The 21,460-nt window shown below is 41.0% G+C and overlaps 1 protein-coding gene across 1 annotated transcript in view; it reads left to right on the top strand.

The window, feature by feature from the left end:
• The window catches only part of MAP3K9 (mitogen-activated protein kinase kinase kinase 9), a 79,539-nt gene that overhangs the window by 5,593 nt on the left and 52,486 nt on the right, over positions 1 to 21,460 (top strand). The window contains exon 2 of the mRNA XM_068162131.1: positions 193 to 606. Within this exon, the coding sequence (XP_068018232.1) occupies positions 193 to 606 (414 nt within the window). The remainder of the gene's footprint in view (positions 1 to 192; positions 607 to 21,460) is intronic.

Here is a 21,460-nt window from a genome sequence, read left to right as displayed (position 1 = left end):
GCACGACTTGTTTTACCACATTGTCTAGCAACCGAAGGTTGTCACAATGGACTACTGCTTTAATTTCTGTTTCTGCGGAGTCAAAATTGGCCCTTGCTTCAAGGATGAGGCTGGGCATCACAAATCATCAGCTGGTGTACAGGCTACATAGCTGCCACATGTTTACACTTTTTCTCTTTTCTCTTTCTCTAGTCCTGGAGATCGACTTCTCAGAGCTTGTTCTGGAGGAAATCATTGGCATAGGGGGCTTCGGAAAAGTGTATCGAGCTGTGTGGATAGGAGATGAGGTTGCTGTCAAGGCAGCTCGCTATGACCCTGATGAGGACATCAGCCAGACCATTGAGAATGTCCGCCAAGAGGCCAAGCTCTTTGCCATGTTAAAGCATCCCAACATCATTGCCCTCAGGGGCGTGTGTTTGAAGGAACCTAATCTTTGTTTGATCATGGAGTTTGCCCGTGGAGGATCGCTAAACAGAGTATTGTCTGGTAAAAGGATACCTCCTGACATACTGGTGAACTGGGCAGTACAGATTGCCAGGGGAATGAACTACCTCCACGAGGAAGCAATTGTTCCCATAATTCACCGTGACCTGAAGTCCAGCAACAGTAAGTGCTACAGGGCAAACAGCCAGGGTGCTGGGGTACAGTTGTGGAGAGAAATCAACAAAGAAAAGAGGGGAATAATATTGGCTTGGTGATCCTTTCTTGTGAACCACTGTAATCTCTAATTCAATCCCAGAGGGGTTTATTTATCTACAGTATGGTGCTACAGACCACAGAAAACATGTAGATGCTTGCACTTTGTAGAAGCAACTTAAATGATTGGATACAGAAGCAACTGTAAGTGGAGCATGTGCCTCTGGTAGTTACATACATACAGCATCTCAGTTTTATTGGCATTTCAGCAGACTCCTCAATGTTAAGAAGTCCTGTTGAACTTAAAATTTGTATACTCCTTACATGTTTTGAAAGGACAAATGCTTCTTTGGAAAGATAAATCCTCCCAAGCTTTCATTTTGCTTGCTATATGTATGACATGCAAGCCTGTTTTCCTTTCCATCCCTGCCGAATTGGATTTTCTTTCTGTCCTTCACAGAGCTCATGATGACAGAAACATTAAGTTAGGCAAATGAAATTTCCCAGTGGGTGGTCTTGTACACCCAGGACTTCAGCTGATGATTGTGGTGCTTAGCATGGGATGCAGCTGACCCATTAGAGTGTGGGGATTGAACTTTGGCAGTTACAATTCCAGAAATCATGGTGAATAGTTGTTCTGTAATATTAATACCATTACTGTGTACCCCTTGGGTATTGTTTCTGTAGTGTGTCTGTTTTCCTAAGCTTAAAATTGATGTGAAGTCAAATGCATGCTTAGAACATTCTATATGACTGTGGGAGCAAACTGCTGCAGTGGTTTAAGGATCATCTCCTTTCTTGATGTCTGCATGCAGCTGTTAAGCCTTTCTTTCTGCTTGCTTCTATCTAGCCGGCAGGAGCAAACACCTACCTGTGTGCTGGCTGCAGTGGTTTATTGTGTTAGTGTGAACTCAGTTTTATCTGTGGCCTGAGTTAATAAGAAACTCTCTGAACTGGGTGGCTGGAATACAGGCACATGTTCTCTTTTACTTTGAGGGCAGTAGCATCTAGCAAAGAGGTCTGACAGATGGGAATCGTAATATCTTAAATAGATTGACTAGAGCTAACGTTAACTATTACATTGCTGTCAATTTCCAGGCCTTGCAGGATCTTCCTTGTGGTTTTCAGGCTTCAAACCTTGTGGCAGTTAATTTATATAGTTTGTTGTGAAGGAGTAATAATGAAAAAATGTTATTAACTCTCATTAGTGAGCTTGAAAATAGAAACTGAGAGCTTTGAATTTGGTTTATATAATACTCTTTTTATGTCGTTGATGTTTCTCTTTTTGTTAGAGTAGAGCAGTCATAATGTCAATAAAGATTTCTTAATATCTAAACCCTTCCCTTACAGACAGCATCTATATGGGTATAATGGTGAATGCTGTAAAATGAAGGATTGATTGGCTTGGTCAATGATTGCCTCTAGTCAAGAAGGAATAGTTGCCTTTAAGTGTTGTGCCTTTCCTTCTTCCCTAAGAAAATATTTACTTGCTTGTTGTTACTAACAGGCCATTTAAACATTTTTGAGGTTTAGAATTAAAGTTATTTGTAAGGCAAAAAGATGTTAGCTCCTAGTATGTCACTGTTTTATCCAGACTAGAGACTGCTGGTTGCAAAAGGGAAATGTTATCAAGCAGAGAACCAGCCCAGCCAGAGGGACAGCAGTGTACAGTGTCACCAAACACAGCTATGGATAGTAGAAAACATCTGTGCTGTCAGCAGTAAGAGTAAGTGTCTCTTGTCACAGTCAATCTGCAGTGTGTATTTGTGTGTGGTAAACCTTAAAACTACCACATTGTGCTGCGCTGTAAATCGTCAGTGAGAAGTTGAGGGTTTTGCTACACATATTGTTAGCATTTTCCTTGTTTGGGAGGAAGGAATACTAAAGGAAGAGGAGGAATGAGTGGGAGTGCCTGTGGAAGGATTCAAGGGTATGCTGTGTTTGGAGGGGAGAGGTAGAGCATTTGTGTGGTGTTCTTGACCAATGATCCAATCTGATCTAGTACAGAAATGACACATATAGGAAAACTGTAGACCAGCTAAATGTGCAGAAAGCAGTGTTACATTTGGGAAATTGAATAAATGTCAGAGCTGGTACTGGAGGGAAGGACTTCAGGTGTTTTAAATAAAATTCATTGTTTTTTAACTGTTTGGAAATAAGATAAATCAGTGACCTCAGGTACCGACTCCGTATTGTCAAATGAAACAGCTGTTGATAATATTGAGTTCTTCATTCTTGGCTTTGTGGAGAAAGAGAAATAAAACCCCAATCCACAGCTATTTTAAATGCTTGAAGATATGTGTTGTTTTCTCAGTGTATCTATCTGTAAAAAAGCAGTGATCTGAAATACTGAATTGTGGAACTTTTTGGAGAGGGGAGGGACTGTTGGTCTTTCCTGTTTATGTTTGGGATATTTTTTCCCCCAAAACATGCATTTCCTAGACATGCAGGTTGACTCAACTCATGATTATTTGTAGAATAAATGACTCTGGACTGCCCAAGTCACATCTTTACCAAATACTGCATTGCTGAAATCTGTTTCCCATTATATATAATAAGTATCTTAGAAACTTCTCTGCTGTGTTGTCTATGAAAAGCTTTTTGCAAGTTTTCTAAGGATTCCGTGGGTTAAGTTATATTATTGCAGCCTGATCTTATATCTGGTTTGTTTTTTCTGTGTTGTTCTGGTACAGTCAGTTTTCTCAATTACTGTGGATAATCAATAGCAGGTTCTGTTGTTAGCTTGGTGCCTGTAGAATTACAAGCCTGTAGCATTTCTTTCTTTTTGCACAAATTGCCACCCACCAATAGGCAGCAATGTGTCTCTGGAGCAGGAACAGCTTCTGCTTGCAGGAACTTGGAAAAGATTCTTCCAGACATATTTTTCATGTGCCAAGCATTTAAAAGGACTGTAGAGCTGTCATGGGAGCATCAGCTGTATTGATCTACTGATTGGTACTGCCTATATTTAGTAATAGGTGTTGATTCTCATATGTCTCATCTTGCCTTCAAACACCAGCTGAGACTTGCACTATCCGTCTGAAGCTACAGGATGAGTTAGTCTGGGAGTTAGGGAACAAGATGGGGGAGTGGAAAAGAATTTTCTACTAGAATAGAAGAAAACCATGGAATGCTGTACTTTTCTATAGATGTCTGCCTATATTTAGGCCTTTTAAGAAGATCATGTTACATTTTGAACAGTAAAATAAGTGGGCACCTTAATACAAGTCTGAGAATCCCATTGTAGATGTATAAGAGTTAAATAAAAATCCTTTTTAATCTATCTATTGCAGCTTTGCAGACTGAAGTTGTAAGTAGCAAACCAATGCTCAAAATAGTTCTTAACAATTCTGATGACATAGTAAAGACTGTAATGTTTTGATTGCTTTGGGAAGGATCTTCACCTTGTATAGGACTACATTTTAGGGGACTATTTCTAGGAGGTGGCTGCTGCTTCAGCTTTTCCTTGTCAGAAAGCACTCTCCAAATCATGTGTCTATTTTCATTCCTGTAACCAGAATGGAGAACATTCTTTTTTTCATTCCATCATTTTTCTTAATTTTTTCCTCCTTTTCATTGTCATATCTTTGTGTTAAATGCTGATACATTTCGAGTGTTGGAAGAGTACCCTGTATTTTTAAAGTACTGTGTTCATTTGAGGCAGGTTTTGATTGTAGATCTCGGAGGTTCTAGGGGCTGCCTGTTTCACTGCTGCGGGGATGCTATCAGGAAATGAGTCTATGAAGAACTTTTATAGAACAAATTGCACATCTGTGATTTATATTTAGAGAGCCTGAAATTCTTTTCCTGGATGTCAGTTCAGATAGCAGTGAGTCTGATAGGTGGCTGTTTGATGGCATTACCAACTCACATGTCAGTTGTATAGTTACACAAGAGAAAGAAGATAACCCAGGAAACCTGTTCTGCTCTGTGAGGAGAGAAGTATCTCACGCTGTGCCAGGGGAGGTTCAGACTGGATGTTAGGAAGAAATTCTACACAGAGAGAGTGATTACCCATTGGAATGGGCTGCCTGGGGAGGTGGTGGAGTCACCATCATTGGAGGTGTTTAGGAGGAGACTTGATAGGGTGCTTGGTGGCATGGTTTAGTTGATTAGGTGGTGTTGGATGATGGGTTGGACGCGATGATCTTGATGGTCTCTTCCAACCTGGTCCTATTCTATTCTATTCTATTCTATTCTATTCTATTCTATTCTATTCTATTCTATTCTATTCTATTCTATTCTATTCTATTCTATTCTATTCTATTCTATTCTATTCTATTCTATCTCTTTGGCGTTTGATTCAAGAGATTCAATTTATTCCATATGAAAATTAATCTTAATAATCTGACAGAATCCTTTCTGGTTTCTCCTTGTTGTCTTTATTTGATGATAGTGGCAACCTTTCCCTTGTCGGCTGCACGTAGATGCTTCACTGAGTGCATGTTGCCAAATTTGTTGTAGGCCTCTCACAATGTGAAGGCTCCTAAATCTAAATGTTGAACTACAAGAGAAAAGCAACTGGGAATGCCCATTGAGGTCATCCTCACTACGTTTAGCACAGCTCTTAGAGTTTCCCTTTCTCTCATCTCTTTTATGTGTGATCTGAGTCTTATTTTTGGCTCGAGGAAGATGCTTAGCATACAGTGTTTACGATCAAAAAGGGATCTGTTTGTTTTAGTGAAGCATTATGAATAATGAAGGTGGCCCTGTTTGTTTTTGTTTGTCTGTCAAAGTTAGATATGGCAGCATTATTGCTACAGGAATAATGCCAGTTAACTAATAGTGCAGAGAACTAGCAAAAGCATATTTGCTCTCTCTTTTTTTTTTGACTGGCTCAGCAAAATATGTTTGTTATTTGCACTACATTGAAAGATTTTGCTGAGGATGTTCATGCCAGTTAGCAAAGTGCCTTATAAAAGTCACCATGTTTGTGTTCCACAGAGTGGCATAGAAGATTAGCAGCAGTGACATGGCCAAGGTCAAAGAAACAGCTAAGGACAGAGCTCAAAATTAACCCCAACAGTTTGGATTCAGTCAAGTCAGTATTTCTTCTTTTGTAGTTCTTTGAAGGTGTTCACCTCTCCTACTTTTTGCACCACTAAGGTAAGCTTGTGGTATCTTGAGATTCAAAGTTCTGCCTTTCCAAACTTCGCTGTAGCTTTGCATATTTATTTTAGGCAGCTGTTAAGTCTTTTTCTGTTCATAAAGATAGCTAATAGAGCTGACTTTCACATAGTCTCTTGAGAGTTGTTCCTAGTACTTATAGTATACTTGTTCATTTTATTTTGGTTTTTTTTTTTTATCTTTAAAGTGCAGGCAGAATTTAGAAGCAGGGATTCCTTGAGACCAACTCAAATCCAACCCATGGGCACCAGGGTTTGAATGTGGCATTCCAGTCTTGATAGTATGTACTTAGTTGCCTCATTCCTTGCAGTATTCGCATCCCAGCCCATTCATAATTGACAGCCTCTTGTTGGTCTTTACAGAGAAGGAAAAGTACTTGTTGTAAACCTCTTCCTCTGTCTGGCAGTGTTGTAGAGGAGGGTTCTTCTAGGGTCTGCATAGAATCAGTGGGCAGAACAGTTCAGAAGTCTGTACTATTGTCGCTGCTTCTGGTACTTCAGTGTGATCTGCTGACTAACTCTCGAATGTTGTACCTTCTATCAGAATGGAATTCCTTTGTCAGTGCAATTAACTGAGTGTGAGTAATGAATGCTTCATGTAAAGTGTAGTGAAACTATTTCAATGGCATTTGAATGCTTTACACTGGGTGAATAATTGATCTGGCCTTAGTTGAGTGGTCCCTTGCCCTGTGAGGGGAAAGTGATAAAAATGAGAGATTTGGGGGGGTGGGAGGGAGGGAACAACAGCTGGGAGATTAATTTTTTTTGTTCTCCAATCCATTTCAGGGAGCAAAAATCAGTAAGCTGTCTTTTTTATTATTATTATTATTTTAAGGGTGTACAGTAGAAATCAAGCCTTTCAAACAGCCTGAATATTCTCCTGAGGGTGATTAAAGGTGACTTTTTCAGGTTCTGCCCTTAAGCAATTACCTGGTTCTAGGGACATGCTCTGCGATATTGCTAGCGGTGCATAATTCCTAGTTCTGGTTATTCTGCTGATTTCTGGCTCCCCAGAGTATCAGCCTTTGTGCTGATATCCTGGTCTTTTGTATTGTGGTTCAAAAGAATTGCAAGTAACTACAATATTTTTGCATGTGGTAGTATGATGATGAAATTGATGCTAGTAATGCTGCAAGTTTCTGTTAAAGAGTGAACCAAAGCTTTAATTTCATATGTTAGTAGTTCAGAAGATGTAAATTACACCTGAAAGCAATGTTAATTTTGAAGTTGCTGAGACACTGAGAATTCACAGAAGCAGGATGACAGTTTACTTCGGTGGTGTTTTGTTTGTTTGTTTTCCTGAGCTTGTCTAAAATAGTGAAACAACTTTCTCAGGGGGTTGACAGGTGCTTCCATGTTGCAGTCTAATTTTCAGTGTGTTTTAGTAGATTTCTGAGAGTCCCAAAATGAGAATGCATCTCCTGGTAAAGGGATTGTTTTAGTTGAATAGGAATTGATGTCTTCACTGTTAATTGCAAGTCAAAAATAGAAAGACTTTATGGAATAAATCTAACATCCACAGGAGCACTTTGGTACTCTCCTGCCTGCAGCCAAGTAGGAAAAAGGCCATTACACAAATGTGGTGCCTTATCTTTGTAGGCAAGAATGGAAAGAATTAATCTTCTTTTTAAGAAGTGAAATTGTGTCTACTACTTTTTAAAACCTAGCTAGTATCTGTCTCATGTCTCATGTGCCACTGTGTATATTTTCCTGCAGGGTTCTTTCTGCTCCTAACAAAAACCTGACAGTTATGACACTAGTTCCATATGCACAATTTGGGGATAGTGCTTATAGAACAGGTACAAGCAGTCCTCAGCACCTTTATGCAGGGTGGGTACCTGTGTGCAGCCCCTCAGTTTAGGAAGGATGTTGACTTGCTGGAATGAGTCCAGAGAAGGGCAATGAAGTTGGTGAGGGGCTTGGAACACAAGCCCTATGAGGAGAGGCTGAGTGAGCTGGGGCTGCTTAGCCTGGAGAAGAGGAGACTCAGGGGTGACCTTATTGCTCTCCACAACTACCTGAAGGGGGGTTGTAGACAGGCAGAGGTTGGTCTCTTCTCCCAGGCAGCCAGCACCAGAACAAGAGGACACAGTCTCAAGCTGCGCCAGGGGAGGTTCAGGCTGGAGGTCAGGAGGAAGTTTTACACAGAGAGAGTGATTGCCCACTGGAATGGGCTGCCTGGGGAGGTGGTGGAGTCACAATCATTGGAGGTGTTCAGGAGGAGACTTGACAGGGTGCTTGGTTGCATGGGTTAGTTGATTAGGTGATGTTGGATGATAGGTTGGATGCGATGATCTTGAAGGTCTCTTCCAACCTGGTCTGGTCTATTCTATTCTATTCTATATGTGAATTCACTGTCTGACCATCTGTGACAGAGCTGGGATAAATCTGTGTTTTTCTAAAATTACTAAGTAGCAAGTCAGCCTTGTAGTGGTGTTTCCAGGAAGCTAGAATAACATTTTCATCTCCCCTTTTTTTGTTTTGGTGCTGCTCCTACATCAGTAGTGTGAATGTGAATTCTCAGAGATTTCTGTCAGCAGCTTTTCTCATGAAAAACTGTTCTTTTCAGAATTTCAACATGTATCTGAAGCAAACAAACTCACTCTTGAAACCTAAGAAGTTAAGCCAGTCTTGCTCTTTGAAGTCATGATTACCCAAGATGATTCTTTAAAATTAAGTAACATCCCATTCTGAAGGTGCTGCATATTCCATTATGACAAGACAATGAAAGCCTTAAGCTGTTGGAAAGACTCCAGGATACAGCACGTGATTTTTAAGTGGCTGCTTTTTGGTGCATGTTTACTTTCTGATTCTAGAGTAATCTCGGTTAGATTGCCAAAGGTGACTGGTATATCTGATAATTGCTTCTTAACTGTCCAGCTGCTAATGGGAAGGTAAACTCAGTCTTCTTCAGATCTGAACTTTTTCCAGAGATGAAAAACCAACAGTAACACAACTTCCTGCAGTAAAAGGAGAAATGACTGCAATGTGTAAGGATTTATAATTACGCTGCTTGGTTTCATGAGTGTTTCTTAAGACCAGGGAGAAGTCTCACTCACAAAACAGTCTTATCTTTGGGTCCCAGCCTGTAGAAGAGTTGTTACGGTGGCAGTGGCAGCAGAGTGCAACATCCTTCAGAGTTCCCCTCAGAAGGAAGTGGCCAGAGGACAGCCAGTCCCTCCTATGAGCTGTTTGTGTTGCTACCACACATACCACTTCCGCCCGGCTTTCTCAAAGCATGGTTTTCTTACTCAAGCATTTATTATAACACCACTTTCTGTTAGACATAGAATAGAATAGAATAGAGTAGACCAGGTTGGAAGAGACCTTCAAGATCATCACTCCCAAAACACCAAACTTTATCTAATGCACATAGAGATTCCGTATTAGCTCTGAAATCCTGCATGTCCTTTGAATGCTGTACTACCAGTGTCCTGAATGATTTCTAGAACTATAAGTCAAGCTTCTAGTTAGCTATACAACATCTTCCTCTGATGCTTCATCAAACAGACTTCTGGAAATTGGCTTCTTGAGAACTATTAGTATATGCTGCTTGCATTACTACTAGAAGCCTTCATTTAAAATATGAGCATGGCCTCAACCTTGCAGTTTTATAGACTTAATGTTTAGAATTGTAGCAAATGATAATGTGCTAATAGCTAATGAGCTATTAATAGGTAGCTTAGTAATAGGTAAGTATTTCTGCTAGTAAGGTTTTGTTACTGCAACAATGGCTGTGCTTAAACTGAGGGATTCTGAGGGGTTCTTGGAGGAATATAAAAGGCTAGTACAAATATACTGCTGTAAAGATGGCATGTGTAAAGACAGTGAGGTGTTCAAGAACAGGCCATGTAGTCCATTGTTAAAAAATTCTGAAAATGAGAAAAATCCCATAGCTTTGATTACCAGAACTCAGTATGCCTAATTCTGCTTGTTAAAGTGCTGTCAATATTGTCCTTGGATTTATTGATTGGCTTTTTCCTTTGTGATGTGATCCGTCACATAGTGTGCGGCTTTGGTATGCCTATGGTCATCTGGGGGATATTCCTAATGTGCCATCAGGGTATTGTGTAGTCACTTGGACTCTTTGTTCATAGAGTGAGCTGGGTCAGAACATTAACAGAAATCTGACATCAGAAATTGGAAATCTAACTGCTTGCTGATAACTTTACTGTGTGAGTTGCATGGACTGGCATGTGCAGCACTGCAGCATTACTCTCTCAGCAGCTGGCAACTTATTCTCAGCTTAGGGCAGAACTCGACAGTATTCAAGGAAGTCTGAATTTCACTGTTGACAGCTGCAGCTTGGTTGTTGCTGAGTTTTTCATAGAGATGTTTTAATTGAAGCCAAGGCAAAGTGGTTCTGTGCTACTTTTTTCATCCTGAATTTCATGTTTTGATTTGCCTGGAAATGGCTTCCACTGAAGCAGCATTCTTATTAAATCTCTTTTCAGAGAGTCTCTTGAGCAACAATTAATGAATGTCACTCATGTGATTCTACTCTTCCCTTTTTCTGTTGTTGCCTAATACCGTTCTTGATTCGTTGTGAGCTTTCAAATGGATGTGATTTGGCAAAGCACTGTGTTGGGTACAGATGTAATTACATTTTTTCCTTAGCGCGTTTAACTGATTATGAAAGGCACAGTAATCCATGCCTGAGCTAGAAGGTTGTTCCAGTGTAAGCAGTATGGTAGGATTTTGCCTGCAAGCAGAGCTGAGCAGCTCCATTTTCCCAGGAAAGTCACTTAGTGTTCTCCAGGAGCATTCAGAGTGTTTTGTACCAGATCACTAAAGCGGTAAGACTTTTTTTCAGCTTGGCTAGGCGAAAGGATCGATTCTAAATATATCTTGGCTCAGGAGGCCTTGCGTATCCCCTCCCCCATTATGCATTAGCTCTTTAGAGTTACTGTACAGCACAGCTTAAAATCCAAGAACTGCTGTGCTGTCACATCCATCACCTCCTCTAGCTTGATAGAAGAGGACAGTCAGCCAGCTTTATGGCTTTGCTGAGCCCTCACGCGTACCCAATAATTAAAAAAGCTTTTGCTTCCAAGGCATGTATTTTTCAAAAACTAAATGTGTTGTTGCTGTAGGAGTAGTAATAAGAGAGAGAAGATACTTGCTAATTACTGGAGACAATTTTTGTGTTCTTTGTTTTCCCTTCCAAGATGTGAAGTTTTGAATGAGTCTTGGATTCTGTGCTCTACAGGATCTTTTGCAGCAGTTGTTAGCCTCCCGCACCACAGACAGACATTAGAGTAAAGATGCAGCTCTACTGAAACGAGCGGCAGAGAGCCCAACAGGAGGTGAGTAAAGGCAGCGTGCAGGAAGCCCCAACTCAGTCCATGTGCCGATCTGTTAATCACTTTAAGTACTTTGAATGCAGGCTCAGGAGCAGATTGCTCATTATGTGGATACTTGCGAAGCAAAGCTGTGCAGGCTGATGATGGAAGGTAGAGCTAAAATTGCAAATTAGATTTTGGCAAACTGCTGCTACAGTATGAGGTCTCCATTTTGGAGCAGGTTTGCGAAATCCTTTCCCAAAAGCTTGGTTCTGTCCTCTAGGCAGTGTGCCAGTGCACTGCCAACAGGGCTTAATAATTAAAAAAAGGAACACCTGGCAAGCTCAGTCCCTTGTCCTCTTTATAATAGTGCTGCTTTTTTGACTTGTTAGGCAAGCTGCAGGCTTACCAGCTAGCATCTGACTTTCTGAGACAGTGACTCTTGGGCAATGCAGCAGTATGAAGCGATAAATTAAGGCTGTCTTCTCATCTAATATCCAGCATTTACCACAACTATGGAACGTGTCCAGAGAAGGGCAACAAAGTTGGTGAGGGGTTTGGAACACAAGCCCTATGAAGAGAGGCTGAGGGAGCTGGGGTTGCTTAGCCTGGAGAAGAGGAGGCTCAGGGGAGACCTCATGGCTATCTACAGCTACCTGAAGGAAGGTTGTAGACAGGCAGGGGCTGGTCTCTTCTCCCAGGCAACCAGCACCAGAACAAGAGGACACAGTCTCAGGCTGCGCCAGGGGAGGTTCAGACTGGATGTTAGGAAGAAATTCTTCACAAAGAGAGTAATTGCCCTTTGGAATGGGCTGCCCAGGGAGGTGGTGGAGTCACCATCATTGGAGGTGTTTAGGAGGAGACTTGATAGGGTGCTTGGTTGCATGGTTTAGTTGATTAGGTGGTGTTGGATGCGATGATCTTGAAGGTCTCTTCCAACCTGGTCTATTCTATTCTATTCTAGCTGAAAGGTATCTTGGGAAGTTTTGCCTGTTCATGGGAAAGGAAAATGCGATTGGAACAGTCGTAGACAATTCAGTGAAGCCATCATCTATGCAAGAACATTTTTGCTTCATCTATGGATGCTTTCTTCAAATAAGGACTGTACAAAAACTATAGGATTGTGGTCAATGTTTGCTATTACTACAGTACTTTCTAAATAAGAACCCTGATGATTTCAGTGTGTTGCATTTCTTCAGAGTGCAGGGGAGATTTTTATTTATTTTTTCCAGGTAAAAGAAAATGTTAAAAAGTAGTAATTTGACCATGCAGGAAAGAAATGATGCTTATCTTATTTTGCTAAATTAGTCTCTATTAAAAAAATATGGATTTATTTGGATGAATTTTAATGGCCTCCCAGTAATTGAAAGCGTTAGAACTAGAAATAGATGTGGAAGACAGTCGGAGGGATTTGGACAAAGCAAAGATTATACTAAAATTGTAGGGAGATGAGTACAAAAAATACTGTAAACTTAAATTGTCCATCCCAGTTGTGAAATTCCAGGGCATGTGTGTCAGGTGAGAAATGAAATTTTTGGTGTGAGGTTAGTATGTTTGTGGTTCAGAGAACCTCTGGCTAGCAGTAGAAATTCTCAGAAAGTGCCTTCAGAGTTGTCCTAGATGGGATAACTGTATTCTGTGGTCTGAAAAACAAGCCCTTAGAAAACATACAGGCTTGAGTGAGGAGGCTTTGTTCAAGACATGGTTTCCTGTAACAGATTGGCCCAGTTTTGGACATGTTCTGCCATCTGTGGGTGGGAGAGTCTGGATCCTGTAATACTAATCAGACTTTTTTCCTCTCTGGCATACCTTCAGCTTCAGTAAGCCCTTAGCTGACTTCTGAAAGTAGCATAAAGCAATTGATTGACAAATTTGGAATTGTTTGGAAATGGAAGTATTCAGTTCAACTCTTGCATTTGAGGGTTCTGCTGTGTTTAATGGTGTGGTGGTTCAGGCTGGGTGTCCCCTTGATGCTGCCACATAAACCACACCTGCCATGTCCTGAGGGTCCAGCCCAGTGGGTGGACATGGGAAGCTACGTATTTCACCCCATAGTGCCCTGCTCCCTTATAAAATCATCAGTGGGGTCCTGCACTTCCTCTTTCTTCCCTCACCACTCCTATGGAGATTGGTCCCTATCTGGTAATGGGGGGGACAACTCATCTCATGGCCTCTTGGGCCTATCTAGGCCCAAGGCCAGAGGGAAGGGCAATCTCAGATCTGGCCAGCTGAGATTAGTTTAACAGTGGAAGAGATGGGGGAAGAAAGAGCCGTGGGGGTTTTGGGTGTTCCCTCAGGTGGGGAGAGGGAAGTGTTGGGATGTTTTTGGGTATGCTTTGGGATCTCTCTTTTGTCACTGTGCTTGTGGTTCTCTAAAATATTCACTGCTTTTCCATTTAAGCCTTCCACCACTTTTGCGATCTGTTTGTCTGAATCTCATTTATTTCTGCCTGTGGTGGGAGGGAAGGGAGGATCAGCCCTTCAACACACTACAAATGGCAGTGCCTCCTCATAGAAGCTTGAATTACTCTTAAATCCTGCCATGGAAATGGCTTGTAGCTTACATTTTGCATTGAAGAGTCTCAAGGTGAAAAAGCATTGGTTTCTGTGCCAATTTTACTCTGTTCCTTTTTTGTTCCTGTAAATCTATTGCACCTGGCATTTGATGGATTCAATATCTCCTTACAGTGCCTGAATTATGTAAATGGAGGAAGTGGGTGGGCTGATGCTTATCCACTCCTTGCCATTTTGCATTTTGGGGAGTGAAACCCCAGGAAACAGTTCTGTTTGCAGGATGGAAGAAGAAATAAAGTGTATCCAATATTCCTGCCCACAGTGAACACTCAGCTGCAGCAGTGGTCTTTCACACACCAGCTATGAAAGGGTAAGAGCTAGTTCCCCTCTTCGTAGCTGCCTGTTGACCTTACTGCCCTTAAAAACAGTGATCACAGAATCACCAAGGTTGGAAGAGACCTCAAAGATCATCAAGTCCAACCTGTCACCACAGACCTCATGACTAAACCATGGCACCAAGTGCCACATCCAATCCCCTCTTGAACACCTCGAGGGATGGTGACTCCACCACCTCCCTGGGCAGCACATTCCAATGACAAACAACTCTCTCGATGAAGAACTGAAGAACTTTCTCCTCACCTCGAGCCTAAACTTCCCCTGGTACAGCTTGAGACTTTGTCTTCCTGTTCTGGTGCTGCTTGCCTGGGAGAAGACACCAACCCCTTCCTGGCTACAACCACCTTTCAGGTAGCTGTAGAGAGCAATAAGGTCTCCCCTGAGCCTCCTCTTCTCCAGGCTAAGCAAGCCCAGCTCCCTCTGCCTCTCCTCATAGGGCTTGTGCTTGAGGCCTCTCACCAGCCTCATTGCCCTTCTCTGGACACATTCAAGTGTCTCAATGTGATCATACAGTAAGAGGTGAGCAAGGACCTATGGTAAAAAAATACTGTCTGTAGGTGCTTGAATTGCTCTGTAGTGATCTGCAAAATCATCCAATGGCAGTAAAAGAGCATAGTTTTATTCTGAGAAAGAAAAGGTTATTTAGGTAGTGTCATTCTGTGTGAGTTTGAGTTCCTTTGCCAGTTTTCAGCTTTTGAGGTCTTAAGTAGTGGTCTTCTCACTTCTCTTTAATCTAACAAAATAACAGTAAGTATGGTGAAGCACTGGGACTAAAGGAGAAACTGATCTGAAAGCCAAGGTAAGAATATGGGAGACTGGGGAAAAATACTACACAAAGTCTATGCAGGGTGTTGGATGTTCAATGGTTTAAATCTTAAACATTTCTACATGAAGTAAATTAACAAAGATGACAGATTTATCCTATTTCTAGCCCCTACTCTTGTCACTTTCACCCACCCATCACTGTTGCTGCTGTCTAGCTCTTGGACTGTAACTGACTGATGTGGCTGCAAGGAGACAGAATACAGCACAAAATAATGAAAAGGGGCTCTTGGTGCGAGTGGGATGTGCTTGTAGGCTAAATCCTTTTGCAGGAGTTTGTCCTTATTTTTGACGTGACTGCTTTCCTCATTCCTGCAATCTTGAATGACAAAGCATTTGACACACAACAGTGCTGATGTTAGTGAAGACTGAAGCAGAACTACTGAAGTGCACTGATACAGGTATTCAAATACTTCCACCACCTTTAGGTTTTTCAGGGCTTCTCAATTCTGTATCAAGTCGCTGTGTGTTTGGTAGTTTGCAATCAGGGCCACCCTCTCTCTCTCCAGGTCCAGGAGCTCCCTTTAAGCTCTGGCACGTGAAGTACCTTCATAATCAGATTTTCTTATGTTTCTGGTAAGTGAGCTTCTGAGACTTTCTTCAGATTGTTCTCCCAACCTGTTTGAAAGCACTGCTATCCACCCTAGTATGCTAGAAACACTGTTAGAGGTAGGTGTCCCTATGAGGAATTGATAGATCTTAAAATATAACAACAGAGCATGAGGTAACATTGCTTTATCCTTAGGTAGTAATCCTATTACTTCATGGTTTGCCTGGACCTGTAGTATTTAAAGAAAAGAATAGCTGGCATTCTGGCCCTAAAAGTCTGACTGTATTGTCTCAGCTAGGGAAAAGTTACATGGAAGTTAAATGTGAAGCCAGCACTTTGCCATCAAATCAAAAATGTATCCTGGTGTACCACAGACAACAAATCCATCTTTTTTTCCCCATGGTAGCATCCTTGTCTTCTAGCCTGCTCCCTTCCATACTTTTTCCTGCATGCTTTTAGTTCTTGTTGCACTCAGTCATTTTCTTATTTCTTTCTTTATCCCTTGACTTAATGATTGTAACCATTTCCATTAGGCTAATAGATTTCTATTCTTCTGTGCCAGGCTTACTGAGTAGCATCATCCCCAAGTAAATGGCTTGGTGTGAACTCTTAAGATGGACCATACAAGAGACTGTCATGGATTTTTATGTTTATTTTGTTCAATTTAATTCTCCTTTTTTAATGTACCCTCATACTTCCTAGTCTGGGAAAGAGAGCATGAAGCTCTGAAGCTGCTGATACAGCTATTGTCATGAAATACAAGGGTGATGAGGAGTTTGGTTAACTATTATGGTGGTACTGCAAGGTAATCTTGCTTTCCTTGATATTCTGTAGTAAGCATTTTTTTTTCCTTTTAGGTCAAGAAGTTTTTTTTCCTGGTAAGCTGTGGGCTAAATAAATTGGGAATGTAACTGTGGAGTAGTTGAAGAAGCTGAAGCTGGTACAGCCTGTAAATGTTATGTCTGGCTGTTCATACTATTTTGTGCAGAGGACAGCAGCCTCTTTCCTTTAACTTCACTTACAAAAATGGGCTGGTTTTGCTGTGGGTGACCACACTGTAGTAGTTCCTCCTTGAATATAGTTCTGCTTCTGAAGTGATGAGTCAGCATTTAGCACAAGCAAAGCAAAGGAGTTTTCTGCTTGGTGCTACACTATGCAGATAAATCTAAGCTGAGGAGCTAGAAAAAGGCAATTATATGACCATATTTTGCTGCCTTGTCACTTAATTTTGACAGATGAAATGAGGAGCCACTTCCTGCTGGGTCTTTGATGTTACTAGCAAGTGGATCAGCACAGGTTAAAGTGTCTATTTTTTCCCTACTTATTCTTTCCCACTCCCTTGGCCCACTGGAGACCAAGAATACTGTCCTAACTGTCCAAAAGTGTAGCTGAAAGCTAAAATAAACCACACAAAACTAACAAGCAAAGAATCTGACAGTGTTTCAGCCTTCCAGGAGAAGTTTGTGTTTGTGAGAGGAGGTTATAACCTGTTTCCTGGCTCTGTTGGTGTAATACAAGCAGAAGAGTATTAAAACAGCAGCTGTGAATTTCATTGCCAACCTTTTTTTGTACTTAATTTCCTTTGTGAAAGTAATCTACCTCTATCCTTTCTTTTCATGCATACTGGAGGTAGTATGGTGCTGGTTAAAAACACAGGAGGTGTATTACTGAGGTTTTTTAAAGTGACCACCTTAAATCCTATGTAAAGCTTTATCATGTTTGTTTTAGTGATGATATTGAAAGATTCAGTGAAGATTTTGTGTGTGTGTGTGTTTATGTAGAGTAGAGGAGGGTGTTTGGAAGAAGAGTAAACGCATTTGAGAAGAGAAAAATGAAAGGGATAGAAGAGTGTATAGTTCGGCAGGGAAAATCCAGACCAGTTGGTGCTTCTAGCATAATTAGAGAGGAGCAAATCACACTGCAATAGAAATCAGCTGGGTTAAGCAGCATGAAAAATATATCAACAATGCAGTTATTTGTGTTGGAACACAATGATAAAGTTGATAATATTCCTAAAGCAAAGTTTGCTCAGTAGTTTTCAATTTCTTACTGCAAGGGCTAAGAAGCAGGAGTGGTACAGACATAGTATCACAGTATCACCAAGGTTGGAAGAGACCTCAAAGATCATCAAGTCCAACCTGTCACCACAGACCTCATGACTAGACCATGGCACCAAGTACCACGTCCAATCCCCTCTTGAGCACCTCCAGGGATGGTGACTCCACCACCTCCCTGGGCAGCCTATTCCAATGGCAAACGACTCTCTCAGTGAAGAACTTTCTCCTCACCTCGAGCCTAAACTTCCCCTGGTGCAGCTACTAGGTGTGGTTTACCTGGCCCTCCTAAGATTTATTTAAACATACAAGTAGATCAAAGGACATACAGCTTTATACCCCTCTCTTTACCCTCTTGTGGTGCATTTGTGTATCTAATCCTATGTCTTTCTGGTGGATGTTGTAAACCTGGAAACAAGGTCTTTGCAGTAAGGCTTTGTAGGTTTGTCAAAAGATGTTCACCACTGACCAGTGTTTTCTTTGAGACTGATTAAACAGTAGTACCAGTCTGACTTACACTATTATATTGTTAGTAGGACAGATACACTTCTGAAAACCTAATTTAACTGCATTTTAGGACACTGAGATAATCTTCCAACTATGAGTAAATTGTTTTTCACCAGGTGGCTCTCTAACATCTGGTGTGTTAGCAATTTCAATTAGAGAAGTTCCCTTACTTATACCAGACTGCAGATATTCATGTGGTTTGAGTTTGGACACTTAGCACAGATGTGCCTCTCATCAAGTCAGTCTCCTGTGGAGAGAACATATATATTAGACTTACGCTTGGAATTCCCTTCTGGGAAAGGCTTTGTCTTTTCTGACTGTTTGGAACCTAGAAAGACTGCCTTCTGAGATGCTGTGAGTTTGTTTCATCCAAGCCAACTTTCACTCTAATGATCCATGAAGATGGAGTGAGGGAGAAGGGGGAGAAATTTACTCTTTGAACATGTGAGGCTGTGGTAGGTGTACATCTATTTCATGCACGCAAGACAGAATTTGATCTTAATAGAAACGTTTGTAACTTGCCTCCAGGGCAGCTTTTTTTGTAGTTTTATCTTATAGTTTGTGGCAGAGTTGAAATCTGGCTGGCATCTAGTCTGTCAATGCCTTCAGAATTAATTCAATTCTCTGTTTTGCCCACTTAGAACAAACCAGTGGTTTGGGGCACTAGTTGTGGATGCTGTTAGTAACAAAAAATTATAGCTGCAGGTCTCAGTGATTTCACTGCAGTGATTTCTCCTTCTGAAAGGACATAGAATATTCCTAGGTACATATAGTCCAAATCCTAAACATGTTAGTCCAGGTTCATGAGTTGCTAGTGGAAGTTAAGTGTTCTAACATGAAATTCCACCTTTAGAACCATTCTTAATAGTCTTATGAGACCAACATCAGCCTTAGCTCTGTCCTATTAAGCCACTGTCTAGTGCAAACATCTCCACAGTAACTGCTGATAATAAGATAGATCTGAAGAAACAGTAGTAGCAACCACATGAAGACTTCAGTCTTCATAATCAAGTTGTTTCTGTGTTGCTTTGACTACTAAAGCAGATGTTTTTGTCTTTCTAGTAAAGCACGGTAATGGGGAATGCAATAGAATAGAATAAACCAGGTTGGAAGATGGAGCAGGAGAAAGAGCTATATCAGATTCTATTGTATCCACCATACTTCAGTGGATCTGTTTCTGTGAAGTCTATTTTCATTCCAGATCTTTGTTTAAACAGTAAGAGCATCTGAGCTGACTCTTGCTTTAGGAAGAAAGCCCTCATTCTTCTTGATGTCCACCTGTGACTCATGAAAGTGAAAATCATCCCCTTTGGGTTCTATTATCACTGGGATCGGTGTACTTCTAAAAAACCTTACTACTTTTAGTAACGCTGACATTGGATTTGGTCAAAAGCCTGATGGCTGTTAATCCACATACAGAATGGTACTTAGACAGGAGAAGGTAAACTGGCTTCATCTGACCTCAAGAAGTTGATTTCCATCACTTCCGAGGCTGCTAGCAAAGCTGCTAGCTTAGGTCACAAACAAGAGGTTCTTTGGTCCTTCATCAGTTCTTTCCCCACAGTTGCTCACTAAGAAACCATCTTTAAATGGTACCAGCACTAGCTGGGTTAAATCTTTACTCTTCATTCTTTGTGCAGCTTGAGACTGAAATGAGAAACTGTGGTTGTATCAGAAGGTCTCTAGTGACACTTCAGTTTCAGCATCTGGTGTTGCCTAGTAACTGAGGAGTATTAGATGTGATGAAAGATCTCAATGGCTGGCATTCCATGATCCACAGAATGTACTAAAGATGCTTTTTGCAAACTTTATCAGTCTACTTTGGCTCTGGCCTCTTATCTAGCTTCAATAGTCAAAACAACTGAAATAAAACACTTTAAACAATTGGACTTGTGAAAATTACTTTTCCACACTACTGTGATTCTGAAGAGGTAAATGCCTGGATTTGATGACTAAAGAGTCACCATCTCTGGAGGTGTTTAGCAAAAGACTTGATGGAGTGCTTGGTACCATGGGTTAGTTGATTAGATAGTGTTGGATGATAGGTTGGACTCAATGATCTCAAAGGTCTCTTCCAATCTACTCTACTCTGTTCTACTCTGCTCTGTTCTACTCTACTCTGTTCTTATTCTCTGATAACATGGATCTTGATTTCTGAGTTCATTCAGGGCAACAAAGACAAATTAGAGGACCCAATTAAAAAAGTCTGGTTAGCAACTGGAGTGGTCTTGAGGCTGTGCTGTGAGCATGATCATAACTGTCAATGAAGTATTGAAGTCCCAGGCATAGGGTATCCTAAATCTTCAGAGAATAGGTTGCCCACTGCAACCTTATACCTCTGAATTACTCAGAGATGACTGAGAACGCTGTGAAGTTAGTGGTGAAAGCAAGACACACAGTGCTGGCTTTCCTTGTTGTTACTGTAGCTTGATTTGACTTGAGCAGAAATAAAAGCATCACATAGATGGAAACCTGTTCTAAAAAGTGTTGAAGATGTAACAATGAAATGTTTTCTCATCTCTAGCAGTACAAAGTTGTTTGTTTCCTTGCTGTAATCTCAGACAGTGTGACTAAGGACTGCACAAGACTGAGTCTTGCTAAATGATCTTTGAATTTGCCTTATACTGTTAGTCTGTCTCATCATCAAGCCAGTAGGTGCTGGATTGTTGTCCCTAGTTACTTTACCCTCCCATTTGTTTATATGGTGCCTGCTTCTTTTTCTGTACTTGAGGAGGCTTTCTCCCTTGATGCTTCTTTTAAGGCTCCAAAGATATTCTCAAATAATATCAAGAAACCTCAAAAGACATTTTCATTAAAAAAAAAAAAAAAAGTCTTCTTCATAACCTAGATAAGGGAAGGCCCAGTGTTTAATTTCTACCTTTGTATCCATCTGAACTCACACCTAATCTGTCTCAATTGACTGTTGTCTTGCAGAACTTGCACTCTTCTTGGCTCTCAAGAGATTAAGCAGTGGGGTCAAATAATACCAGTAATGTTTTTTACAAGTCCTTGTGATAATAAAGTTCTTAATAAATTCTTAATAGTTGAAATTGCACATTAAAATCACATGTACCTATATCTGTGTGATTGCTTGGTCTGCCGAAGGTTTTGCTAGGACATACTAAAGCTTATTTGGATCATATTCCTTTCCTGTTGTCTCAGCTGGGGCATGTCTTTCTGGAGAGAGGTCATCTGAACTGTACCTAATTTCCCACTGTCAAATGCTGGTTTTCCAGAGAGCAAGTTCCGAGTCTTTCAGGACTATATGAAAATATATGCAAACACTACTGGATTATTACTCCTGTAAGAACACATACACCCTTCACCTGAAGCTGCTAACAACTTTTAATGCCACTGTAAGCCACCATGCTTTGCTTTGCACTTGTAGTAAGCAAAGAACATGCTATTGGTGATTTGTTACATTCAGTGATTTTACTCTAGCAGTTGGGTCCTCATGCTGTCTGAACAAGCTTGTAATACCTGGCTTGCTTTGCCAGGCCCTTTTGCACAATACCAGTTTACTACACATGCTACAGCATTTAGCCGGTACTACAGAGGGGGAAAAGATGGGTT

Source organism: Melanerpes formicivorus, unplaced genomic scaffold, assembly GCF_026170545.1.
Source record: "Melanerpes formicivorus ecotype bairdi unplaced genomic scaffold, bMelFor1.0.p_v2 SCAF_62, whole genome shotgun sequence".
Lineage (NCBI taxonomy): Eukaryota > Metazoa > Chordata > Aves > Piciformes > Picidae > Melanerpes > Melanerpes formicivorus.
This window is presented reverse-complemented; position numbering and strand designations above follow the sequence as displayed.